This window comes from Panthera uncia (genome assembly GCF_023721935.1).
Source record: "Panthera uncia isolate 11264 chromosome B3 unlocalized genomic scaffold, Puncia_PCG_1.0 HiC_scaffold_1, whole genome shotgun sequence".
NCBI classification, from domain to species: Eukaryota; Metazoa; Chordata; class Mammalia; order Carnivora; family Felidae; genus Panthera; species Panthera uncia.
Window position 1 is genome coordinate 5,099,256 of NW_026057582.1, and position 17,500 is coordinate 5,116,755.

At 58.0% G+C, this 17,500-nt stretch overlaps 1 protein-coding gene across 1 annotated transcript in view; it reads left to right on the forward strand.

Annotated features, from left to right (window-relative positions):
• Position 1: 1 nt before the first annotated feature.
• The window catches only part of CCDC85C (coiled-coil domain containing 85C), a gene marked incomplete at its 5' end in the record, with an annotated part of 78,426 nt that continues 60,927 nt past the window's right edge, over positions 2-17,500 (forward strand). The window contains one exon of the mRNA XM_049611976.1: positions 2-284. Coding sequence (XP_049467933.1) covers positions 2-284 — 283 coding nt within the window. The remainder of the gene's footprint in view (positions 285-17,500) is intronic.

A 17,500-nucleotide genomic window follows, 5' to 3' on the forward strand; every position in this document is an offset into this window, starting at 1 on the left:
CGGCGGCGGCGCGGGCTCCCGAAGCTCCATCGACAGCCAGGCCAGCCTGAGCGGGCCGCTGGCGGGCGGCGCGGCGGGCGCGGGGGCCCGCGACGTGGGCGACGGCAGCAGCACGTCCAGCGCGGGCAGCGGAGGCAGTCCGGACCACCACCACCACGTCCCGCCCCCGCTGCTGCCCCCCGGGCCGCACAAGGCTCCCGACTGCAAGGCAGTAGCCACGCGCAGGTCCCTGGACGACCTGTCCGCGCCACCGCACCACCGAAGCATCCCCAACGGCCTGCACGGTAAGGACCGCGCGGGTCGGGTAGCGCGGGTCTCAGGCCCACGGCCCCTACCCCCAGGGTGGGTCGCCACTTCAGACTCCTCCTCCGGCTGGTATCCATACTCTGGGCTGGGGGGATGCCGCACCCACGCGCAGTGGGGCTTTGGGTGGTGTTTTTCTGGGCACGGGATGGAGGCGTGGCCCTGCCCAGCTTCCGAATGCGCGGCCCGGCCGGGCCGGGGTCCCAGCGGACCCCAGAAAAGTTTCCCTCCTGTGGAACTGTCAGTGTTGGTGCATGGCGCTGCAAGGCCGGCTAGGGACGCCTCATCCCAGCCTGGAAATCCTTGTCCAGGAGCGGGAAGTTTAGGGGGGGGGGGGGGGGAGAAAGAAAAAGCCTCTTCCAGTACAGCTGAATTCCCCGTCTTATTTGGGGCAGCAGGCAACCCCAGACCTGGGCAGCGTCCACGTGCGTGCCCACCGGAATTGCAGCTGGGCTCCTTGCGCTGCCTTGGTGGCTGAGAAAGAGCCGGGCAGTGCGATGAGACTCCCAGGCAGCTGGGCCAGGGGCCCCCGGGGCTGAGAGCCTTTCTGGTGTGCCATCAGTCCTGGACTCAAGGAGGAGGGACCTTTCTGAACCCAGACTCTAAGGCTTTCCAGAGGGATATGTGCTTGGAATGGATCCTGGCTTTTCTCCTCTGCCTACCTCTGTGCCTTGATCTGTGGAATGGAGTTTTCCTCCCTCTTGTGGATCTGAGGTGGAGATAAAGCTCCCCCAAGGGATTTGTAAACTGTGGGTCGCCGTGCAGGAAGTGTAGTAGTGGTAGGTGGCCCGGGTGTGGGTGGAGGACCTTTGGCCTCAGGAAAGCTCAGCTACTGTCTTCCACGGTGGCCCGGTGGCTGCTGGGCCCCCAGCTTGAGCAGCGGCTTCTGTTCCCAGCGCTCTGATCTGTGGCTCTCCCTGTCTCCTCGTTCTTCCACATTTTTGGTGGCTTGGCTCCCAGTTGTGGTGGCATTGTGCTGCCTGAACTATTTGCCTGAAGGTGGAGATTAAACAGCCCTTTCTGGTTCTCTTTGAAGGCTTTCCTAGTTCAGAGAAAATGTGTCTGGGCTTTAAATGACTGTCCTTCCCCAGAGTAACGCCTGAGCGGAGGAGGGACGCTCCCTCTCTGGTTTGATGGGGGCCAAGTGGCCTCTGTGGGGTGTTGGGGTGGGCACTGGCCACATGGAGGTGGGGAGAGCTAGCACAGCACAGTTTTTCCTTTATTTACCTTCGGAGCCTGCCAGTTCAGAGCAGGACTGGGTTGAGAGGGATATTTTGTTACTGATTAGCAACTCAGGTTTCCCTTTGTAACTCTGTACCCACCCCCATTTCCCACCCCAGCCTGCTGCTTAAGGCCAGTGGGTGGTTTAATTTGTCGTGGTTTCTTGGGTCTAGGGACTCAGGAGTGCCAGCCTCTCTGGCCTTGCCGCCTTGGGCGCCTTGGGAGGGGCAGATTTCTGGGCCTCAGTTTCTCCCAAGTGCAGGGAGGGATTGCTGCAGCCGTGTGGCTGGGAAATGAAACGTTTTCTGGTTTTCAGCTGCGTCATCAATGACACTTGGGAGAGAGTGGCCCTGAGCACTCTGCACCGAAGTGCTGGGTGCTGCTGTGTGCTCGCAGGGAAGTTCTGTCCTGCTTTGGACACAGAGACGCGGCCCCTGCCTGGCTCAGTGTTCAGCCATAGCGGTGGATGATGCCCGAGCCGGGGACCAGGGGTTGCGTGGGAGCTGAGGTGTAGAGTTTCCTGCAGAGTCCCCCCCCTTCCCCCCCAGCCCCCAAGTCCCAAGCTCTCTGGGAACAGGCGAGCCGCAGATCTTGTGGCAGGGCTCTGTGTTGGGTGAAACACAAATTCAGCAATACTTTCACTGACTTCAGTTGCAGACAGGTTGGTGTTTACTTTTGTCTCTTGAAGTTCTGCGTGGCCTTGAGATAAATTCTCCCAACAATGTGAATAGGATGCCTGGAAACAAGGAAAGTCCCTTCTCTTAAAAACTACTTTTCTGGGGGCTCCTGGGTGGCTCAGCTGGTTGAGCATCCGACTCTTAATTTCGGCTCAGGTCATGATCCCACCATTGTGAGATTGAGCAGGCTCTTTGCTGGCAGAGTGGAGCCTGCTTGGGATTCTCTTTCTCTCTCTCTCTTTGCTCCTCCCCTGCTCGCTCTCTATCTCTCTCTAAAAATAAATAAAGATAAACTGCCTTTCTGTGCTCGGATCTGTAGTTTTACGGGGGGGGGGGGGGGGCTGGAGGAGATGGGAAAGATAAAAAGCCTCAGTCTCGGTGGTGGAGACAGTGCGGTGGAGACTGGGCTTCTGCCTTACATACTTGGTCTCTGTTCATGCTCACGAGAACCCTGGGAAGCAGTATTAGCCCCATTTTCAGATGAGCAAGTGGAGGCTGAGAGAGGTTCTGAGCATTGTCTGGGAAAGCAGTGGAGATTGGAAGTGTCTTAGCACCAGTTACCTGGTGGGGGGAGGCTGCAGGGGGAGGTGTGGGTTGCCGGGCGGGGGTCGTCCGGGGGCCGCTGGGGCTCGTCCATGGCTCAGGCCGAGTGAGGGCCGTCCTGCCAGGACTCTTAACAGACATTGTTGACTCGCGACCCTGGTTTGCTCTCGTTTGACATTCTGGGAAGTGTCACTTCCTTATCAGTGACCACAGAGCAGATGTTTGATAACCCTATTACCCGGAGGGGTCAGACTGTCTTCATTCGAATCTGCCTCCTCCTGGTCTCTGGGACAAGTTACTTAACTTCTCTGAGCCTCTCTCTGCTTTTCTGCAAAGCGGGGCAAAACCCAGAGCATCCCCTTTATCCACCGAGGTCGAGGGAGGTCAGGATCTGCACACAGTGAGTCTCTGTAGTTGTCAGAATCCTTGCGCTGCATATTTCTTCCCAGGCTCCTCATGAAAAAACAAAAGGGACCCCTTTGCAAACGGGCCTTCCAGGCAGACTTTGGTGTTCTCTTCAAAACTCTGCTGTTTAGACAGCTCGCCTGGACCTTTGAGACCATAGCACCTGCTCAGATGGGGACTGTGGCCCTGTAGTTACCTTGGAAGTAGCCGGGTGCCTGCAGCCAGGGTCGGGGAGGGGGGGGGATGCTCAGGAAGGCCACTGTGGCCCACCTGATTCCCAGCTGCCCTTGGCTGGGTGGAGCCTGGCAGCCCAGAATGAATATGCAAACAGGCCTTTCTCCCAGGTTGTTTTTGACCAAGGTCTGGGCTGTGCTGATTGAAGTCTGGACTGGAATGCTCTTTGCTGTACTCATGCGGGACAAATGAGGCAGGAGAACCCCAAACTCAAGAAAGTCACATTTGCCCCCTTGAACTGATAACTTTCAAGCAAAAGCATTTTCTTTTTTCTTTAAAAGAATTTTTTTAATATTTATTTTTGAGAGGGAGAGAGAGAGAGAGTGAGTGGGGGGAGGGGCAGAGAGAGAGAGAGAGACAGACAGACAGACAGACAGACAGACAGAATCTGAAACAGGCTCCAGGCTCTGAGCTGTCGGCACAGAGCCCCATGAGGGGCTTGAACTCGGTAACAGCTAGATCATGACCTAGGCTGAAGTCAGACTGAGCCACCCAGGCGCCCTCAGACAAAAGCATTTTCAACAGTTTCCCTCCCACCCCTCCCCCACCCTTGCTTCCCCTGCTCCCCCCAAGTCCCTGTATCCACATCCTGCCCTCCCCAGGCACACCCTTGCCCATTCCCCTTTAACTAACCTAGGGAAATCAGGACCTCCGGCAGCCTTTGTATGGGCCCTGTTTACTTTTAAAAGTTTGGGTGAAAAATTTCAGCTTCTCAGAATAAGATGGATTTATTCTCCTGCTTGTGTTTTTTGTTGATTTCGAGGGAGGATGGAGGGAGGGTGGTCTGGACCTTGAAAAAAGGCCCTGAATAGGTCTTTTATTATGGGCCTCCCAGCTCAGTACCTCCTGGGCAGGATCACTAAGAAGACGGCTTTTCCTCAACCCAGCTAGGTCTGGGAGCAAAGGTCAGCGAAGACAATGGGGTGGGTTAGATTAGCCTTTCCCCCTCCCTCCCCAACCTGACCCTGACCTTCCATCTGGGGCCTTGGGGTGTCGGGCCCCCAGGGCCAGGCACAAAAGGAAGGCTGACCCTAAGAGGCTTATTGGTAGGTGACCCTGAGGAAGGCCAGGGCGTCCCCAGCACCTCACAGTTTACCAGAAAGACCTTCCCAGCCCTGACTCCATTATGCTCAGAGCCCCCAAATGGTCCCATATTGTAGATGGGGAAACTGAGGCTTGGAGAGGAGCGGTGACTTGCTCCAGGTCCCACACAACTGCTTGGGGGACCTAGGGTCCATGTTGGGTCTCCTGTGTCAGAGTCTGGGCCTGCCACTCTGTGTGTGCTGTCCCTTGGCCCGGGATGTTCTGTCTCTGTCGGGCTAGGAGAGACTCCCATGGGAGGCCCCACCAGCAATGGAAGGCCTCCAAGAGCTTGGTCCCTGGCAGATGGACACGGGGGGCGGGGGGGGGGGAGGCAGCTCTAGAGCCTAGACCTGTGTAGCAAAGGTGTGGCACCTCTTCTGGGGAAGCCAGACCCGGTGCCTCATCCCTGCTCTCCTGTGTGCCTGTGTGAGCCAGCACGGCTCATGGAGATCCGTAAAACGGGGGGTGTGGGCACAGTGCAGGCTTCTCTTCGCGGGGAGTCCTTCCTCGCTTCTTGTGTTTTCATTGCCTCGCGTCTCTCCCAGGCTGGCTTCCCCTCTGCCGTGGTGACCCCACCAGACCCCCTCACCGTGGCCCGGCCTCTGAGCCCCTGGCACACAACTTGGGTTATAATATTGTCCCCAGAGCAGCATGATTAGCGAGGAAATCCTCTGCTGCTCGTAATCTGCCTTTTCCACCCGTGGGGATTTTCCACCCCATGCTTGTCAGTGTCATCAGCACAGAGAACAGGACGCCTGGGACCTTAGGCGAGTTCCGGAACCTTTGTGGGCCTCTGTTTTCTCATCTGCAAAGTGGGAGGCTGTTACCAGCCTTTGGGTTGATGGGAGCGGGGGGCACAGTGAGGCGTGTGAACTGTGTGATGTGACCGTCTTCCACCGGTTAGTCCCCCCCCCCCCCGGCTGCAGCACTCAGTGCCAGGTGAAGCCTCGCCTTGCCACCTGCTCACTGAGCCCCTAAGCCTCAGTTTCCTCACCCGTCCTGAGGATGGTAACACCCTGGTCCCAGAGCTGGGCCTCCAAGGGTAGGTTCGGTGGCCTTCCACTGTCACCCGGACCCCTGCAGATTTGCCGCCTCGGGGTGGGGACGGGGGACCCCTGCCACGTGCTTGTGAGGACAGCCTTGTACCCGCCTCTTGTCAGAGCCAAGTGATCCCTTGCCTAGTTGGACAGAAGGGAGACAGCATTTCAGCAGGAATACGGCAGCATGAGGTCCGCAGGTGGGTCAGACCACTGGTGCCGAGAGCCCGGGAGGAGCTGGGGTAGCCCTGGGCCTGGATGCCTCCTCCGGTGAACTGAAGGAACTGAAAAAAAGCCTTGGGGCCGGGTTGCTGCTGCTGTAAGGCAGGGAGGGCGGTCAGCCCAGGGGGTGCTGTGTCCAGCCTCTGGGGGAGGGAGCCCCACGGTTGCAGCCATCCAGCCTTTGGCGCCCACGGAGAAAAGGACCGAGAGGTCCAGGAGGACCCCGGTGGCTCTGGAGGTGGGCGGCTCCCCAGCAGGGGAGGTGTGCGGGCCACAGCCTGGAAACCGGGTAAAGGGCGTTCCTGACCCCACTGCAGCAGGATACCCCCGACAGCTCTGGGGATGCGGTTGTGTGAGTGGAGAACAGCGGGTAGAGAAGAGTGGAGAATATTTGGGAGGCAGAAGGGCGGGGCCGGGTTGTTGAGAGAGTTTGCCCTTCAAGCAGGAAGGACGACACGGGCACACGCTTATTGAGTGGTTACTCTGAGTTATGGGTGCCACGCACGCGGGGATTCATGTGGGCTGGCTCGGGGCGTGGCGATTCCGTCACATTCATCCGGTGGCTGTCATGGCCGGGCTGGGGACAGCAAGGGAGGAAGCCTGGAGCCTCTGAGGTGGCCGTGGTGATAGTGGCCACAGGAGAGAACCTTCCCTGCAGGTTCTCAGACCCTCAGACCGGGCGGGTCTGCTCCAAAGCAAGGCTTTGGCCCAGCCCCTGTCTTCCTCCTTGTGACTTCTAGGGTCAGGCAGTCCTGAGCTGGTGGGGGCCTGCCCTCTCTTGGCTGTGGCCTTGTTCCGAATCCGCTCACGGAATAGGCACAGCCCACTGCCACTCTCTGCCCACGCCTACAACCTGGGTGCCCAGGAGCCGTGCAGGGATGATTCTGGCATTTCAGAGCTGGGAAGCAGGCAGTTCTGTCTTCCTGGAGCTGGATGACAAGGGCGCCCAGGTGCCATCGTCAAACGCTTGGTGACACAACAAGCTTGTCTGCTAAAGGGATGGGATGCTCCTTTGATGGTGAAAAGTCAGGAATGGTCCCCCTCCTGGTAAGCGCCTAGAACTTGCTGCTGTCACACATTCCCCTGCTACTGTCCCGTGCCCGCGTGGGTTGCCAGGGGCAGGTGGGTGGAGGGCTCTGGGGCAGGTTTGGAGCTGGGTCACCCAGTAGTGGTGGATGCCTGCTCTTGAACGAGTCCCTGTAATGGTCTCCAGCTCTCCGGGGAGCAGGGCAGAAAGCTCAGGAGTTTTATTGATTTGCCTGTAAATGTTCTTGGGCTCGCCCTGTGCGTGGTGTTTGAACAGGGGGTGTGGAGCACTGTGGATTCTCTATTTTTTATCTATTAAACTATTCAACAATTTTTAAAAGTGTTTTTATTAAAAGCTTTTTTTTAATGTTTATTTTTGAGAGAGAGAGAGAGAGATGGAGCGTGAGTGGGGGAGGGGCAGAGAGAGAGGGAGACACAGAATCCGAAGCAGGCTCCAGGCTCCAGGCTCCGAGCTGTCAGCACAGCGCCCGATGCGGGGCTCGAACACATGAACTGTGAGATCATGATCTGAGCCAAAGTCGGACGCTTAACTGATTGAGCCACCCAGGTGCCCTCCCAATTTCTTTTTAATGTTTACTTATTTTGGGGGGAGAGAGAGAGACTGAGAGTGGGGGAGGAGCAGAGAGGGAGACACAGATTCCCAAGCAGGCTCCAGGCTCTGACAGGTCAGCACAGACCCCCTTGTGGGGCTCAAACCCACCAACCGTGAGATCATGACCTGAGCTGAAGTCAGACGCTTAACCGACTGAGCCACCCAGGCGCCCCTGTGTATTCTTTAAGTGGGGAGCAGGAGAAAGGGAGGGGATGTTGCTGTGTAAAGGTTTGTTAAGTGGACCACTAACAGATAACTCTGGGTCCCCTAGGGAAAGCCCATCAGAAAAGGTCACAGCTGGAACTGCCTACAGCCTGAAGAAAAACCCAACCCAGGGATTTGGGGAGGGGAGTGCAGGTGCAGTGGGAGGGGCTTCACAGATCCCACCTGCCCCAGCTTGTCCACTACCCAACCCCCAGCCCTGCCCTCCCCAGTCACCCTCCACCCCCCTGAACCAGATGTGCCTGGGCTCCAGGTGTTCCTTCTGCCAAGCCTAGACTCTTCCCTGGTCTCTTCTGCTTGTACTAACCTGCTGCACCTTTGGGGCTCAGCTTAGCTCCTGATCTTAGCCACCCCCTCCACTGAGCTGCTGGCACCCCGAAGGGGTTGAAAGCCCAGGCGCTTCTGGGACTGAAAGGGGCACGATGAAAAGATCACATCAGGCAGAGAGGGCCACCTGGGCACGTGTGGCCGGGCAGGTTCCAAGGCCTTGTGGACTGGAGCTCCTGCCTCCCCCCATGCCCACACCTGACCCCGTACGACTTGCCACACCCTCTCTGAGCCTTTTCCTCAGCAAAGCTGGTTCCCAGTGGGGCCCAGCAGACCTTCTCCTTGCTGTGGGAGCCGGGAGGCTCTTAGCACCATGCCAGGCGTGTGTAAGTTCCACTCAAAAGAGAGTTTTGGAACCTGCCCCTCTGTGCCAAGGCTGTGAGTCAAGAGGACCAGGGTCCTGGCCACGCAGGCTCTGAGATAGACAGATGATGGACTGGGGGCCCCAGCTCTGTGTGGCCGAGCCCTGGGGCGGGTCCCCTTTCCCTTCCAGCTCTCTGCCAGTGCCTTAGGACTCCCGGCAGTTTGTCAGAGGTTTCCGGCTTTCCCAGGCACAGCATTTCCTCCGCCCTGAGATACCATCAGTCGCAGATGCCCTGTGCACTTAACAACGGCTTTTGTAGGGAGGGGAAGACCCTACAGTGAACGCACACATTCGCTCTAGGAAGCACCCCACATTGTAACAGAAACGGGAAGGTGCTCGTCTTTGAGTTCAGGAAATAGCAAATGGCAAAGGCCTCCGGCTGATGGGGAAGCTGGAAGGAAAGGGCCACAGACCCCCGTCATCAGTGGCCCCGTCAGCTGACGTGCTCCCCACATCTGGGTATTTGGGGGCACAATGTGCCACCCGGCACCGTTCTGTGCCTCGGACCACACAGACACAATCAGCGGCTTCCGCCCACTTCTGACCCCACTGTGTGCAAGTGACAGCCTTCTCTCCAGGCCCTCATTTTCTCATTTGAAAGATGGGGGGCTTGGGTGGACTGTGCTGAGGGTCCCAGAGACCCTAGCCTTCTCCAGCCCCCTGACTCAGTTTCTACAATGGACAGAGGCACAAGGGAAGGGCCTCCTGCCTGTCTTCGGTCGTCTTGGTGGTTTTGTGGTTGGTGCTCAGCTTGGGGCAAGTCTCACAGTTGAGCACCTGGGGTGACAGAGGTGCCCTGTCCAGCACTGGTTGAGGCTGAGACTCCTGCCCGGCCAGCCTGTTTTCGCGCAGGGCCGATGGGATTACCTCCCTTTGCCATCCGATCTCCTCTTCTGAGGCTAGCTAACGGGTTTGGCGCTGGGAGACCATGCTGGGTCCCAGTGCCCCGGTGTGGGGTTGGCTCGGGACACGGTGAGGTTTCCTTGTGGGGCAGTCCTGTCTCTGCCTGGTCCACAGCCTCCTCCCCGCACTGGCATGCCGTGGGTGCACCGTGTACATCGGGAGAGGACTGGGGGTGGGAGGAGGCACCTCACAATGTGACCCTCTTGTTGCTTTAAATGTACTTTGGCCACCTGCCCCTCCCCCCAGCCTCCCCATTTGCTCCGTTTGGCACCAAATGGCCTTCAGTTACTTTAGGAAAAAAAAGAAAAATCAACCCTCCCCCCTGAGGGTGGGGGCTCGCATACTCTCCCTTCCCTGTCTCCCTTAACAATTACCAAAAAATACACGCTTTTACCGGTGGTTCCTAACCGTGGCTGCGTATTAGGTATCCCTCGGGGAACTTTAAACAATGCCGGTGCCTGGACCTGCCCCCAGGGATGGGCCCAGTTGGTTCTGGAGGCTTCGGCGGTTGGGCAGGCTTCCCTGGGCATTCTGCTGGGCAGCCGGAGCCCTGTGGGAAGCTCAGGAGAAAAGCCACTGGGCCTGCTGGGGCCGCCCAAGCTTAAGATGGCCTGTCAGCAGGTGGGCGGGGGGCAGCCGCTGCCCCATGCTGGGGCGGCTGGGGCAGCTGGGGGGTCGCAGAGCCTGGCCGATTGGGGTGGGGAGGCTGGTGTCAGCTCCTGTTAGCAGGAAGGGAGAGAGAGGCCTGCTTGTGTCTCCCCTTGCTGACCTTTGCTGTGTGGATGCCCTGGGTGGCAGCGGGGGGTGGGGGGGGAGCTGCCTGGCAGGAGCGGGAAACTGGGTTTGAAGCTGGATGTGCATTTCCAGCCCTGGATGCACTGGACTTGCTCCCCTCCTCCTGTATCGGGCTGCCAGGCGTGGCCTTCAGCACCCCCACTGTGGGGTGCTGGCCCACCCCCGATGGGCTTGGGGGCCTTTTTAGGCTGCATTCAAGGGGACAGATGCAGGCAAGGCCTTGTGGCACTGACACCACCTCTATGGAGAAGCGTCGACCCATTTCCAAAAATAGCCCATCCCCTGTCAGGGGAAGCGTCTCTTTGTCTCCCCAAATCAGTCTTTCCGTTTCCCGGGCTGTAAGGCAATAAGGAGGCACGCTCTTGTCTTGGAATCAGAGGCTCCCGGAGCACCCGCCCCCCGCCCCCCACAAGGGCCTGATTGTGTACGGGCCCTGAATGTGCCCGCCTGTCACCGAGCGAGCGCGGCACCGGCTCCTCTGCCTAATGAGCCCGCTCTGGGAGTGGCCCTTTGTGGTGGGTTCCGGCTGCCTGTGCCAGAGCTCTCAGAAGGCTCCATTTCCCGGCTGCCCAGCGTCCCTCGTAGCTGCGGGGACAATGGGACGCTCCCTGCCTGCCCTTTCTCCTTTTTTCTGTCTTTTCCGTATTTTCTGGAGTGTGCACACCCCACTTTTATACCTGGACAGCAAATTGAACAGTGACTTTGTCCCTGTCTCAGCGCCGTCTGTCCTGGCTGGCCGGGACGCCCTCCTCTCTCCCTCCTTTCCCAGCCCCTCCTGTGGGACCTCACTGCACCATTGTCTCCTTCCTCTTGTGCTCCTTCCCCTGCAAACGGGCTCATGTTTCCTAGTCCAAAGCAGTGAACAAAATCCTCTCCCTTCTGTCATCCTGCCCGCCCCCCCTCCACCCCAGCCCCAGGCCGGCCTGCCTCCTCCCCACCCCCCACTGGCTGCTTCTTGGTCCCCGGCAGGCCTGCCCCTGGAAAGGTGACTCTGGCTTTGCCCAGCGGCCTCTTGTCCTGATGTGTGGGTGGTGTTTGATGCCCACTCTGGGCTTGTTTTCTAGAACAGGGTGGGCTGCATACCTCCATCTTCTCTGATAGGAGCTTCTGGCTCTCCAACCCCACCTGTGCTGTGCTAAGCCCCCTAGTCTCTCTGTCACCTCTTGCTGCTGTCTTGAGCCCGGGCTTCCAGTGGCCTACCAGTCACCATCCCATCGACTCTGTTCTTTGGGTTTGGGTCCCTTCCTCCCTCACCTGTGTGCCCGTAGCCTCTGCCTCACTGGTGGCCACCCTGCTCCAAGGTTTCCTGGCTCGAGCCCCGAGCTGCACTGGCCACAAGTGACCGCTTCAGTTCCATTTAATTAAGATTAAGTACCATGGAAAGTTTCAGTTCCTGAGTCACATTAGCCCCCTTGCAAGTGCCTTGCACCTGTTGACAATGCAGAAAAGGAATCTTTCTGTCATTCTAGAGACTTCTCTTGGGCGGTGCTGATTCAGACAGCTCCTCGCTGGGCCGTATAACTTTTCACTTGGCCCCAGAAGGAAGCGCTGATGCTTGGGCGTGGTGTTGGGGCTCCCTCCTGTCCCCCCTCTGCATCCTTCAGGGATACAGTGGGCCCTCAGGGCTGCCGCTGGCAGGATTGCTCTTTCCTACCTCCTGTACCCGCCCAAATCCTGCCCTTCCTCTGAGGCTTGGGGCAGCCCCTGGAGGTGGCCAGTCATGGGATGTGTGACCAGCTGCTCTTGTCTACTTGGAATCCTTGAGCCAGGATCCTGGTGGTGGCCCTACAGCCCTGGAAGCCACCGCAGCTGGTGGCCTTATGCATGGGTTCACATGCGTGTGCAGGAAACCCAAGCTCCGAGAGGCCACACGGCTCCAGGAGGCTCTAGAGGTCTCCCTGCAGAGCCCAGTCACCAGCTTCTTATCCTCAAAATGAGGCCAAGAGGCCTGCAGGATCAGAAAACAAAGAAAATGGCTTTTAAAACAGTGGAGTGGAGTGGGGCGGGGCCGGGCAGGGTGGCAGCGTGGAATGGACTTAGGCCAGCCGCTGTTCCCTCCTGTCCCCTCCCCTCCATCTAGGGAGCTTTCTGGAGAGGCTGCTCACCTGCCCGGGCTTGGTTAACCAAATTTGAGCCGTTGATTCCCACGGCTGTGGCCATGGCCGTGGCCGTGGCCGTGGCAGGTAGCAGGCCGCCTCATCACCTCAACTCTTGAGCTTAAATGAGCTGCCTGTGTCCAGCTGTGGGTCATTCCTGCGGCCAGTCCCTGGCAGGTGAGACCACGGGTGCCACACCTCGGGCTCTGGGGTTGGCCCCGTGGCTCGCTGTGCCTCCTCGTGCCCTTGCCACGCTTGTCCTGGTCCACACCCCCGCTGGTGTGTGTGTAAGCGGGGGTGGCGGTGGTCGGGGTAATACTGGTGCGATCACAGCCGGGTGGAGCTCTCTCTCTTGTCCCCTGCGAGGGCCTCACCCCGGAACGAGGGGCTGATGTTCTCCCTTCTCTGACCTTGGGGGCCGGGAGGCTCAGAGGAGAGCTCCTAGTAAGCCGTCCTACTCCGGTAATGCAGACAGTGTGGACGTAGGAGTTATGGCAGGGGGAGGATCCCTGACGTCAGTAACCTGGAGGTTCCCCCATGACCTGCTGCTGCCTTCCCTACCCCCTGAGGGCATGTCCTGTGAGCCTGGGTCCTGCTGAGGGCAGAGGGCGGCTCCCGGAGAGTGATCAGGATGCCCTGGCGATGCTCCCTGCCCTCCCCACCCTGAGGGTGGTCTGAGCCTGGCGCCTTTCATCTTGCCCTTCCCTCCACAGAGACCTTAATCCCCTTCTGCGGAGTTAAGACCTTGCTCCTGTGAGTGCCAGCCAGGTTGTGGACGGCGTGATCCGCTCCCCAGTGTGTGGTGCCGACGTGCTGTGGGAAACGGCGACGGAAAGACCCCTTGTTTCTGGTGCAACCCAAAGTCTGAGCATGAGGGAGGGCAGAGGGGGAGCAGCCGGCCCCCCCTGGCTCTGTCATCTTCTCCCCTGAAACTTTGGCCCAAGCAGGCACCCTGGAACCTCCTGGCCTGGGACTTTATTGTAGGAGGAAGATGTCTCTTCTGGCCCCTCAGCAGCCCCCACTGCCCTCAGGATCAGCTTTGCCCTCTCCCCTGTGCTGACCCGTCCACAGGTGCATTCACCAGGGTCCACGGCAGGGTTCAGGAACCCCTGGGGCCCCTGAAATGACTGTGTACTCGTGCATGTTTCCTGGGACGTGACCCATAGCTTTTAGAGTGGTCCACAGCCCAGGAAAGACCAATAACCACAGTAGGAGAGTTCGTGAAGTTCCTCCATGAAGCCTTCAACGATAACAAGAACCATAAGGTGAACATAATGCTTGCTCATGATCAGGCAGCTGCACACAGGACACAGCAGTGTCGGGGGAGATGGAAAGGTCTTCCTCAGCTGACCGGGCGTCCCGGACACCCGACAGTCTCGGCTTGTGTCCGTCACCTGGCAGGTTTGGATGGCAAGCTCTGTGCCCGCCCCTGGCCGCCCTCCGTCTTTAGAGGTCACCACTTACACCTTCTTCCTGAAGCGGTTTGTGTTTATGTGTTAGGATCGTGCAGGTGTTTTCATGTAAATCTTTTTGGCTTCCTGGACTTCTCCCTCCTCGTGGTTTCCTTTCTGCCTTGATTTCTGCCTGAGCCTCAGTTTACCCACCTGTACGATGAGGCAGTTGGACCAGGTCTTCAGAGACTCAGAGATCCTGGAAGGACTTGGTGAAGTTCTAGGTGCCTGGGTCATCTCCGGGCATCAGCCTGGCCCCTTCACGTGCGGCCAAACCAGTGCCACTTGGTTGGTTTGTTTGTTTGCCTGGTTTTTGCTGCTCTGGGGCCTTGAGGACCCATAGTGGCCCAGTTTCTAGCCTCTGGCCCTCACTGTGTGAGTGCTTGCCCAGGTGGGGGAATGATCTGACCCAGAATCAGGAGGCGGCAGCCAGGAGGGATCGTTTGCCACTCTCCCCCTATAGGGAGATCATTTGCCAGCCCGTCCCCCTATAGGTCTCACCTGCCACGTCCCCGAGGCCTCCAGGCACAGCAGCCCTTGCCAGCAGGAGCAGAATAAAAACAGGAAAGTCTTCTAATTTTCTTCTTTTCAGTTGCAACCTTGATCCCTCCTCCCTCCTCCTACAGACCAGGCCTCTGGTGACTTTTGAATAGGTCTGCAGGCTCCCTTTTTCCCTGGCTAAATATACTTGCATTGGTGTCTTACTTGCCTTGATGAAAACGGCAGCTTGGAAGCATCCAGGGAGGCCCGGGAGTGAGGAGGGGGTGATTGGGGCACTGGACTGACCCAGCCAAGGTCGTCTGACTTTGAAAGGTGTTCATTTACTCGCATGCTGGCCGGTGCTTTCTGCATCCTGGGTACCAGTGGTGTGGAGTGGCTTCGTGGGGCGGAAGGAGTCCCGTATCCATCTGAGACACCTGTGTCCCCTACATCATCCCTACCTGCCCCTCCCTGGTTTGCTGAGTGTGAGCTGGAAGAAGCAGGAAGGAGGGTCCCCGCGGCTGGATGCATCTGGGAAGCCACCCCTCAGGGGAGGGGTGACCAGGTGGGCAGGGAGGCCCGAGGGGAGGTCGAAGGGGTACTGGGCTGGGCTCGCGGGCTTCTCCCTGCAGATGAGGAAGCTGAGGCTCGCCGGGAGCCACGAGTGTGACAGGGCTTTGCTCGTTTGTGTAGCAGACGTTTCCGAGGCCGCTCGTGGCCTGGGGCTCCTGGCAGGAGTGACTGCCTGTTGCCGTGTCCTTCTGCACCTGGGAATGAGCCTTCAGGGAGGTGGGGTCAGCCCACTGCAACGGCAGGGAAACGGGGGTGGCACCTCATAGGGTCGGAATAAGTCCGGGCACATCCATGCTGGTTTCCGATTTTTCCTTTCTAATAGATAAGGAAAGTAGCAAACACAGCCTCTGTCAGAGGCCTCGAATGGGACTTAGTTCTGACCGTTAACATCACACACTGCAGCTAGTTTTGGTCACGATTTATAGAGGATGGGGTGAAAGATGGGCTTGGAAGGGAGCGACTGGCCGCAGCAGGGGTGTCGGGGCTGATGGAGTCCCCAGACACAGGTCTCTCCCGAAGCTGGTGATTGTGTCCGATCACATGCCCCAGCGCCCTTTATTCCTGTCCGCAGGTTGTTTCCTTTTTCCCCTAAAGTTTATTTATTTATTTATTTTGGGGGAGAGAGAGAGAGAGAGAGAAAGACAAAGAGAGAGGGAAAGAGAGAATCCCAAGCAAGCTCCACACCATCAGCGCAGAGCCTGATGTGGGGCTCGAACCCACGAACCGTGAGACCATGCCCTGAACCGAAATCAGGAGTCGGACGCTTAACCGACGGATTCATCCGGGCGCCCCCTGATTGTATCCTTCTGATGCTGTGGGTGATACGAGGCCCCTAGCAGGCCTGAGCTGTGTTCGGCAAAGGCTGATTCGCCAGCACGTCCCAGGTGAGGTGGTGGTTCAGTTACCTGGCCCCTAAGGGTCTGTGCCACCTGAGTGGGTCCCGAGGAACGGTCCTCACGCCCGAGCTCTGGCCGTGGGTCCACCTCTGTGATCCTAGACGAGTTGAGCAAACCCCGATGCCTCAGCTCTCGGCCTCTGCTAGACGGGGTGACCCGTCTGTTCCATCCACGGGCTGTTGGGGACGGCACGCTGGTGCGCGTGTGTGGTGGCTGCAGCCGCTCACCCGGTACCCCGTGCTTCCTGCACCTTCACTCCCATGATTCCCGAGAAGCCAGGGCACTTCGTTCCTCCATTTGACCAGAAGAGGAAACTGAGGCACAGCAGGTATAAGTAGGCTAAGGTCCAGTGTAGAAAGGGGCCGGGCTGGGATTGGACTCACAGCCCTCTGGCTCTGGGGCTGCGTTCCCAACCACGACCCCGTCAAGAACTTTCCCCCATTTGCAATAGAGAACTTAGAAGAATGATCCCCTTGGGCCCCAGCACCCAGGCGGCCTCTGGGAACCCCGGGGATGTGGCCAGTGGGGATAGTATCAGTAATTGGCGTGTTTCGTCACCTCCCATGGGAGAACCGGCTGGTTAAATGGGCTTGTTAAGGAGACAGTCGGGGCATTCTAGTTTCTGGTGCGGTTTTTCCCCTCTCCGTGGGCACTGGGGCAGTTGCGTGCATTTGAAGGTGGAGTACTGGCTCCAGAGCCACGCGGGATTTACTTTTCCCACGTTACAGATTTCTCCTGGTGCGTCATGCACCCCAGATGTCGTCTCTGCCTTCGGTTTGCCCTGAGATGCACAGCCTCCTAATTTATCCTGGGATCCCCTGACGGGGAGGCCGGGATGTCTGCTGATGTGTGAGCCCCACCGGGGCCGTGCGGGAGTGTGTGCAGGCAGGGGGGACCAGGATGCTCGCGTGCTCCAGGCGTCTCTCCTGCCTTCCCCGACAAACCTCTGCAGCTGCGGGCTCACCTGGTCCTTCCAGGCTGCGGGCTCCCACCGGCTCCCACCGGCTCCCACCGGCTCCCACCCTCCCGCCCTCCCCCCAATTTATCACTGGTGGAGATACGGAGCATCCTTCTCCCCTGAATAATCCATAGCTCATTGTGGAAAGCTTGGAAGACACCAGGAGTTTCCAAATTGAAATTTAAAAATCGTCTATAATCCTGTCCTCTGGAGAGAACTGACATTAGCATTTTGCTCTGTTTCCTAGATCAGGAAACGCTGGGTCTAAGGAGAGCTCTGTATACCTCTTTCTTTAGCTTTGTATTTCGGAATGGTTACAGCCTCACAAGAAGTTGCCAAAGCGGTAGAGAGGGCTCCCCTCTCCCCTTCCCCCCCCCCCCCCGCTCTTCCCCCAGTGGTGACATTTTAGTACAGTGTGCTATCGAAGCAGGACCGTGACCTCGGCACAATGTGGTGGCAAGACACAGATCTTGACTCAGATGGCACCTGTTTTTACCTGCACTCCTTTTTCTCTGTGTGTGTAGAGTTTTGTGAGATTTTAGCCTATGTGTAGAGTTGTCATGCTCTTTTAAAAATACACTTTGCGGGGCGCCTGGGTGGCTTGGTCGGTTAAGCGTCCGACTTCGGCTCAGGTCATGTTCTCACGGTCCGTGAGTTCGAGCCCCGCGTCAGGCTCTGGCTCTGTGCTGACAGCTCAGAGCCTGGAGCCTGTTTCAGATTCTGTGTCTCCCTCTCTCTCTGCTCCTCCCCTGTTCATGCTCTGTCTCTCTCTGTCTCAAAAAAAAATAAACGTTAAAAAAAAAAATTAAAAAAAAATACACTTTGCTATCTGGAACCATTTTTGGTTTTACAGAATCATTGAGGAGACAGATGAAGTTCCGTGACCTGTGTGTGTGTGTGACCAGTTTCCCCTCCCTTGTGAGCTTCCCGCAGTACTGTTGCCCCTTTGTTGCAAGCAACGAATCGATACTGATCCATTAGTATTAACTAGGTTTCCTGAGCTTTTACGTCACGTCCTTCTTCTATGCAGAATCCTTATCCAAGACATAATTTTTAAAAAACAATTTGCCG